The sequence below is a fragment of the Salvia hispanica genome, chromosome 2 (genome assembly GCF_023119035.1).
Source record: "Salvia hispanica cultivar TCC Black 2014 chromosome 2, UniMelb_Shisp_WGS_1.0, whole genome shotgun sequence".
In the NCBI taxonomy this organism is placed as follows: domain Eukaryota; kingdom Viridiplantae; phylum Streptophyta; class Magnoliopsida; order Lamiales; family Lamiaceae; genus Salvia; species Salvia hispanica.
The window spans coordinates 21,598,832-21,608,517 of NC_062966.1; the positions used below are offsets into that span (position 1 = coordinate 21,598,832).

Sequence of the window (9,686 nt, forward strand, 5' to 3'; positions counted from 1 at the left end):
CGTCAAAATTTGAAAAAAAAAATCTAGAATTTTCGTATTTTTTGTACACAGGTTAATGTCAATGCAAGCTAAGATAATATGTCAATATAAAGCATATACAATGTCAATCCTAAATTTGTGTTGACATTCTCAAAGTATTGTGTTGATATTTTCGAAACACTATATTGACATTTTCATCCAAAACCCTAATTTGGCATTTTTTTTAAAAAAAAATCGATTTAATTAATAAAAACGAAAATTACACGTGGCAAATTGTAGACCACACGTTTTTTGAAATCATGTGGCCTTAAATTAGTTGTAGTTAGCAATTAAATGATGAGTTAGCAATTGATCACTCCTCAATTCCGCTATTAATTAAAGAATGACTACTCTCCGCCACTAATTCCTCTAGTAAACCGTGTTTTTTTTTTAGTGTACTACTTCTATTCATGTTGATAGAGACGCTTCATTTTTTGCATGTATTTTAGAAAAATAATAGTAATACATAGTTAAAGGGTAAAAAAAAAAGTAAATTAAGAGAGAGAATAATGTAGAAATACTCATGTTCTCTCTCTAACTTTATTTTTTCTCTAATCTAACTATTTATTACTTCATCCGTTCTATAATAGATGTCACACTTTCTATTTTAGTTCAGTGGCGAAGCCAATTAAGGACAAGGGGTATAATTGTATCTAGTGGCAGACGAAGAAATATTATATTGGGGGGTCCAAATTATAATTGATAAACTTGTTACATAAGTTTAGTGTCAACGATGCCAAAAATAGTTACGACGTGAACAATATAAATTAAAGGTACAGTGATAGTGTCGTTGTAAAAAAAAGATTTAACAAAAAACTTAGTATTATCGAAATAATTTAAGAATAAATTTTTTTAAAGAAAAAACCTAACTTTAAAATAAATTTACCTTATATAATAATACATATGCATGCTAAAGAATTAAGTATAATAGTTATGAATTACGTATACTAATATACAAATGTGAAAAAATAAAAAATGGGTAACAAGAATCGGACCTGAAACTCAAGGTTGAGAGTTATGACACTCAACCAGCTGCACTGCACCATACTTTGTTGAGTATTTTTGAATACTAAATGGAGTATATAAGAGCATCCGCAATGGTCGGCTAGCGACCGGCTAGCTGATTCGTCGCGCTAGCCGATCGGCTAGCCGAACCATTGCAATCGGCCAGCGCGAAATCGGCGAGCGCATCGGCGTGGGCTGGCCGATCGCTCGTCGCTAGCCGATCCGCTGGCCGATCGGCTAGCCGCCATTGCAGAGGCCCGATCGGCCCGCGCCGATTTTCGTTTTTTTTTTTTTTTTTTTTACCACGAGGAGGGCGACGGCGACGGCGATGAGGAGTAGAGAGTGGCGGGGCTCCGGTGTTGAAGCCCTTTTTTTTTTAAAAAAAAATCATGTACTTTTTTTTAAAAATCTTTGTATTTTTTTTTTTAATGGAATGGATTATTTTTCCCGTATATGTGTCGTAAATTTAATTCCGTATATCGCAATTTTAATTCCGTAAATGTAGTATATTTTGAATTGTTTTTATTGCGGCTGGCCTATGGCTGGCCTAAATCTGACGTGGCAGGTGGTTTTTTTAGTGTTGCTGACGTGGCAGAGAAGAGAATGGCTGGCCTATGACTGGCCTATTAACCATTGCGGATGCTCTAATGTTATGTCAAATTGGTGGGGGTTCCATTGGACTCCCAGTGATTGTATCCCCAAAACCTTGACTAGCCTAGTGGTAAAAGGTTCACATGCCAATATGTTAGACCCAGGTTTGATTTCTGTCAGGCGCATTTTAAGCTATTTGCTTGCATTTTTTATTTTAATTTGTTAATTGATTCAGTTTTGTTACATATGAACGTATGATTGGCTTAGTCATTAAATATAACATTTTATTATTTGTCTTCTAATTGGTGTGTTTGAGTAATAACAAACTGTTTTTGAAAACAATTCAAGCCTTTAACAAATGTTTTATCACTTTCAAATACTTCAATTATATTTTTATCATTTTCTGTTTTTTATAAATTGAAACTTAGCAAAATATTTTTTTTTTCTTTCTAATATAACTTATTTAATATGTTAATATTATATTCATATTTATATAACATATTCGTGACTAACAACTATATAAGGCACTCATAATTCACAAACTGTCTATATAATTCATAATTCAAAAAAGTAGAAGAAAATTAACAGGTTGAATTTTAAAGCTCTTAGTCTAAACAATTATATTTCGCACCCCCGAAACAAAATTTCTGGACCTGCCACTGTTTTAGTTTGTACCACAAAAGATGTCACACTTTAAAAAAAAAAGTTTCTCTCACATTAATATAAATATCTTATTTTTTAATTTATTTTCTAATTTCAGTTAACACACAAAATAACATCTTCTAAAATCTAGTGTCAATTTCCTGAGTATACCATCTATTATAGGATAAGTGAGTAGTATTATTTTTTCAAAATGAATGTAGAAAATGAAACGTTTTTATTAAGACGGAAAGGAGCTAGTAATTTAGGTCCTCGGATTTAGACTAATTTTGAAATGGGAAATGCTATGTGGCCACATTATGGCCAGCCATAAACTGGTTTAATAGATAAAAAAACCGATTAGTTTATAAGTTCCGGTTCAACTCAAATGATTCTTACTCTTATGCCCATGTAGTATTTAGCTGGATAAATTGCACTTTAAATTTATATTCCTATTTTTATCCCGCCAGCTTGCTCACAAAAGGGGCGCTTCTTTTTTTTCATTTTCAAATTCCCACGCCCTTCCCATTGTATTTCTTCCCTCTGTTTCTTTTTTTCATTTTCAAATTCTCTCTCATCCCTTAGCTTCTATCCCCATCCCACATATTCCTTCCCTCTCAAATCTCCCTTTACTTTTTCTATTTTCTGTAAAAATAAAATTTCCAAATTTAATATAGGAGCAAATATCAATTGAAATGAGTGTATCAAATTAATCTAATATTTGATTAAATTATTAAATCTAAAATTTTATTCAGTTAATCTTGACATTCATTGATACAACGGGGTATAAGATAACTTGGATCTATGATGAAACCAAATGTTCATATGAATTTAATGTTTAACTTATTCAGTTACTAACTTAAATCTAATAGTAATGCTAAACATAATTGTTTGATTTAATAAATTATTCAACTAAATATAATATTTAATTAAATAATTCAACTGAATGGAAGATTAAAGTGTCTTCAATTGTTAAATTATTCTAATAGTCAATTTAATTGTTCGATTGAATCTAAATTCAATTAATTACTGAATTTTTCTCGTCCAAGAATTGAATCTAATATTCGTATGAGTTTTTAAATTGAGTATATAAAACAAAGTTTAGACAAGCCTAAAACCAATTAAAGAAGGATTTGATCAATTATATAGTATTATAATACTAATTATGAACTATATTCTTTCACGGGGTTTTTTCATAATGAAAATGTAGACAACAAATAGAATATAAAAAATATTATAAGAAAATAAATAGATCAATTAATAAAATATTTTTTCCAAACTATTTAATCAGTCAAAACATTATATTGATATTAGTTGTGGGTTAGATAGCATTTAAGGTGTGATTATCATTTATAGAATAGATAGATTAACTATTTAATTATTCTTATCCAACAATTTAATTTACAAAAACTTATAATGAAATTTAAAGTTTGATTACATTATAATTAAAGGTGGTTCAATTTTAATATCTCAATATAGATAGATTAATTATTGAAATTTTCTTGTCCAAGAATTTAATCTAATATTTGATTGGGTTGTTGAATTGCGTACTCCCTCTGTTCTAAGGAAGATGATCCATTTTCTGGATGACGCAGGATTTAATGCCGTTTTATTTTGTGGAGTATGTTATGTGGAGAAAATAAAATAGAGACAAAATTATTTTTATTTTTAGTAATGAGTCATTTTGGGCATAGCAAACCAAAAAGAAAATTTATTATCTTCGGTGGAACGAAAGGATTATAAGATAAAATAAAAGTTTAGACAAGCCTAAAATCAATTAAACATGTGCATAGAGAAGGTAATTTTGCTGCAGACTTTCTCTCCCAATATGCATATAGCTTTGATAAAGGAGTTCATGTTCTTGATGGCCCTCCACCGGGTATGAATGTTTGGCTACTTCATGATAGATTAAGTGTTTCTTATTTGCGATAGTTTCTTGAGTTTTCTGGGTTGTGCCCAGCTTTCTTTACCAAAAAAAAAAAGAAAATTTGAATGTTGTTAATTTTTTATATTAGAAAATAAATAGATCAATTATGAAATTATTCTCGCCGAACATGTTGATAATATAACATTTTTGAATGTGATTAAGTTAATATTTTTACAAAACATATAGATTAACCATTGAATTATTCTTATCCATCTATTTAACTTAGTAAAAGTTTATAATGAGACTAAAATTTGATTAAATTAGTAATTTAAAGGTGGTTCAATTCAAATATCACAAAATAGATAGATTAATTATTAAATTTTTCTTATCTAAGAATTGAATCAATTCACTTAGGCCTGCTTAACCGGTTCTCCGGTTCTCGGGTACCCGGAATCGGAACCGAAACCGATCGGGTAATCGAAGAACTGGACCCGAAGAATCCGGTTCCGGTTCCGGTACCGGTTCTAATGTTTTCATAAATTCCGGTTCCGGTTCTACCCGGAACCGACCGGTTCTTACCCGGAACCGAATAATATATATTAAATTTAATTTTTTTTTATTAAAATTGAAGTATAGTAATTAATGGTAATTCATTTATTATTATCAAGGTTGGTTTAGATTCTTTAGTTTTACTGAATGTATTCCTTTGCTACTTTGATATTGCTTAAAATAAATGCTACTCTTGGTTTGACAATATAATTTTCCAATTTATGTGTTTGGATCATTATTTACCATTATAATTTGAGTGCCTTAAACAAAAATAATTTTAACAGATCATGAAAGCTCTGAGAGGAGTCAAGGTGGAGGTTACTAATCGAGGAAACATGCGAAAGAATATACCGTAACTCTGGTTTGACATCACAGACAACTCGTGGGCTAACGTGAGAATCAAATTTCTTGATACTAAGTGGAGATAATGTAATTTTTGTTATATATAAGTTAAATCTAGTTTGGTGTCAGATTAAAATTAGGTAAATAATAAACAACTTTTCGTTAATTAGTATACTTAAATCAAAATTAAAACTACAAATCGGTTCCGGTTCGGAACCGGTACCGGCCGGTTCTTACCCGGTCGGTTCCAAACCGGAACCACCCGGTTCCGGTTCCAAGATTCATGAGATTTTGCAACCGGGTACCCGGTCAACCGGACCGGGTAGAACCGGAACCGGCCGAATAAGCAGGCCTAAATTCACTTGTTCAATTTAATCTAAAATTATTTAAGAAATTTAAATATTCAATTTTATCTAAAACTATTTAAGAACTTTAAATATTCAATTTAATCTAATATTACTAATAATAAAAACTCTAAACTTTATTCATAATTTTCAATCGAATCAAATAGTATCAATTAGAAACTCAAATTCTTAATCGAGACAAAGTTCATCAATCCAATCTTTCAAGATTGATTTCACATTCAATTGTTAATACCAATTCCTTCTATAGGTAAATTTACAATAAAATAATATTAATTCACATATCAAATATTTGGAGTATTATGCTATATCAAAAAAAAAAAAAAAAAAAAAAAAAAAAAAAAAAAACTAATTACAATTAAGAATATTATATTTTATTCTAAGACTAGTCACTTCTAAACTAAAAATTTTATTTTTTTAATATTCTAATTTTGAGCTTATCATTCATTATTTATTCTATGAATACTCATTCCGAATTAAGAACATTATTTGTTGTATTCTATTTATTGTTTACATTTTCATTATGAACTATTCTTTTCGGGGTTTACGCATATTTTTTTTAATTCATCCATAATTTTTTTGTCAAACTGATTGTACCATAATTAAGGTTTATTAGGACGTGTGATGCCATCTACTGATGTACATGAGAGAATCACATTTCCATGGATTAAATTTCACTAAAGTGGTATACTATAATACGCCTTTATACTTATATTAATGTATGAGCAATCAATTAATTATGGCTTCTTAGAGCACTCCCAATACTCTCCCTAAAAACTCCCTTATTTCTCCCTAACTCCTGCCACATCAGCGCCACATCAGCATCAAAATTTATCCCCAGTTTTTAGCCAACTTTTAGCCAACTGCTCCAATGGTTTCTCCCTTATTTCTCCCTTATTTCTCCCTAACTCAACATTTCATTTTTACATCATCATTTTTAATATTATTTAATTTTCCCTACAAATGTGTTTAATAAATAGATTTATAAATGAACAATTCGTCGTTGTATTAATCATTGGAAAATATAATACAACGAGAAAAAAAAAACTACAAATAAAAAACCATAAAAAACAAGGATTTAAAAAACTAAGAGGGAGGAGCGTCCGGCGAGAGGTCCATCTTGATCTTCATATTTTGGATGGTCGACCAGAGGGACTGCTTCTCTTCTGGGGTTCCGCCGCCGGTGAAGTACAGCGTGTACAACTGCGCCAGAGTGGCGGCATTGGAAGAGAACGTGGCTTGTTGTAAGAACGGGGATTCCGACTGGGCATCTGACGATGTGCCCTTCCCCTTCCGCCTCCCCTTCGCCTTCTTCGCTCCCACAGGGCGCTCGTGCGGACCATCCTCAGACAAGTCGATGGGGATCGCGCTGCCCTCACTCTCCGCACCGCTAAGTCGCGAGCGCACCGATTTCCCGTGCAGCGCGCTGTGCATCTCCTTCCGGAATTTGGGGAGATCCTTCAGCCTATCATAGATTTTCCAATACTTGAAGCCCTTCGACAAGAACTGGCCACTATACATCCGGATGGCCTCATCTCGGACCATGTGCTCGTTCTGGCCACTCGTCATGTTCGTCATCAAGTTAGAATATATACCGTTGAAATGGGCGCAGTCCCTCATGAGGCGCTCCCAATGCCGGCGGATCGCCTCACTGCCATGGTCCTTCATCGAGGCAGTCTTGTTGGTCGTGTACTTCTCCGTAACCTGCGCCCAGAACATGATCTCAGTCCGGTAGTTGCTGCGCACCGGGTCTTGCGTCGTGTCCGCCCAGCAGTTGGCTATCAGCTCGGACTCTTCGAGAGTGTAAGTAGTCCTTGTCCGCTTCGGCTTCTCATCGGAAGCCGTATCGTCGCAGCCGTCGACGTCGCGCGCCTTCCCCTTCCCGCTCCTGGAAGGCGGCTCGGCGGGCGTTTCTTCCACCTCGTAGTCGTCCGTGCTGAGTGTCGGATCCGTTGTGTACGTCGCGGCCTGAGATTCTTCGTCGCCCTGGGGTTGATCCAGGGGTGTCGAACAACGATGTGACTATCTGGGGGCGATACACATCGTCGGCTGGAAAGGGCATGCTGAGGGCAGACTGGAAGTACGGAGAAAGTCTGCGTGGCGTAGGAGTCTGCAATGGGGACGGACCCGCATATGGATATTGGCCGGGAGGAGAACCCATCGACAACAACGAGCTCATCCACTGCTCATTTGCTTCATCAGTGTTGGGAATTTGCGAACTCGACTCTTTGCCCTTACCCTTACTTTTTCAAGAATTTTTCCTACTAGAGCTCATAATTTTGAAGATTGAGATAAGAGATTGAAAAATTGAGAGAATTGTGTGTGATGAATGGAGGAGGAAGAGGAAGTATTTATAGTGGTGGAATTATAGATATAGCCGTTTTAAAAAAAAAAAAAAAAAATTATCGCCGAACATCGCCGAATCGCACCCACGGTGGGCGGCGATGTTTCGGCGATGGATCGCCGGTTGGCGTTAATTCGGGAGGAATAACGCCGAGAATTCGCCGAAATCGTCCCATTGGCCGGCGAAAACTCGCCGATTTTCGGCGAAAAATTGCCGAGTTTAACGCCAAGCCCATTGGGAGTGCTCTTAGATTCAAATTCCAAGAGGCTATTAAATACGTATCTTTAATTCAAAATTTGAAACATATAAATTCCCTCCATCAGCAAGAAACGAGATAATTAAGGGAATTAGAAAAAACAAAAATAAGATCCAGGATATATATGTAATTTTCATTTATCCACTAACTCTAACTAATATTTTATTCAATAACTAACACTTAAATTTACTAATTTATTCTTGTGTGGCTAGCCATAATGTGGCCATTTAGGATCACTCTTTTGAAATGAATTGATAAAGTTGATATGCACTAGAGTTGACAAGTTCTCCCCATTTTGTTCTCTTTTTGTCTTTTTGTTTTAGGTCATAAATGATTACCTAACTACCATTAAATTATAAACCATTTTGGCATAGTGTAGACCATCATGCATAATTGCATTCATTATCTTAGGAAATAATGATAATAAATTATTGAATGTAAACGTAAAGGTCCTTCATTTTGTGCATATCCTATATTCACCTACTTCATCCCTATTTGGTTCTTGTGTTTCCCAATTAAGTTTGTTTAAACCCAAAAATGTTGTGGAATTTATTAATTTGGCTTATGGAGTAGTCATTTTTTTAGAATACCATGAAAATTGAATCAAATATTTCTCTATCAAATTGAAACAATAAACCTCATCTTATTTAATTATATAAGTAGTAGTAATAAAATACATGAATTCATGGCCATTGATAATCACTAAGGGCCAAATGAAGCAACATAGGACACTAAAATGATTGGCAATGAATATTATGTTCTTTATTTGTACTCAAATTCTGTTCCTGGGAAAAAAATTATAACCAGATATACTAGCAAATATCAATAATACAATGTGATACAAAAGAATTTTAATAAATCTTCATCTATTAATCAGAATTTCCCTCAAACATAACGAAAATTTGTGGTAAGTAGTAACTAAAATTTTTACATATTATAATCCCCAATTTATTTGACGATGTTGAGGTTGAGCGTGAAAAGTCACATTCAATGAAAATTCACAATTAATTGCGTATTATGTAGCAGTTCTGAAAGTTGAAATAATAATCAAGTGGAGTATAATTTTCACGAAAATCATGTGAACATAAGATTATACGAAAAATAGATTTATTTAAACATTGAATATTTTTTTTGAAAGATAACAACATATTTTACATAAAACTAATAAAAAGAAAAGTAAAGAAATCGTGATTATAGGTTCGCAAAATTAACCGCTGCCGCACCGGAATCACATCACGCGCTTGGCAGCCTTGGGCGGCCGGCGGCGCGTCTTGCCGCTGTTGCCGAAGGCGCCGCAGAGTCCGCAGGCGGAAACCCTAGGGGACGGCGGCTCGAGCGGCGGCGGAGCTCTCCCCGCGCGTCCGCCGCTGGATCGGCTCCTCTCGACTGCGATTCCGCCGCTTAGAGCGGAATTCTCGGCGGCGGCGGATTTGACGTTTTGAGATCGCTTGTTTTTGTATTCTTCCTTTTGTTGATCGGCTAGCTTGTTGAGCTCTCCAGAGAGGAATTTGTCGTCCCATACGAATCCCGAGGATCCTTGTCTCCTGAATGATACTGCTGATCTCTGCAACCCTGCCATCTTCAATTCCTGTCTCTGTCTCTCTCCCTCTCTCTCCCTGTGTATATACACCTCGACGGAGGCTGGGGTTTTGAGGAAGAAGGATTTTGATTTTGGGGGAAATTTTTTTGAGTGAAAAATTATCTGTTTCTATG

The 9,686-nt window shown here is 34.6% G+C and overlaps 1 protein-coding gene across 1 annotated transcript; it reads right to left on the reverse strand.

The window, feature by feature from the left end:
* Positions 1-9,063: 9,063 nt before the first annotated feature.
* On the reverse strand, positions 9,064-9,686 carry LOC125207426 (uncharacterized protein At1g15400-like). The gene has a single exon (XM_048106759.1). The coding sequence runs from the start codon at positions 9,550-9,552 to the stop codon at positions 9,202-9,204; it is 351 nt and encodes a 116-aa protein (XP_047962716.1). The 5' UTR covers positions 9,553-9,686; the 3' UTR covers positions 9,064-9,201.

Excerpts from the sequence above, each read along its gene's own strand:
- LOC125207426 (XM_048106759.1), bottom strand. The coding sequence starts at position 9,552 with ATGGCAGGGTTGCAGAGATCAGCAGTATCATTCAGGAGACAAGGATCC.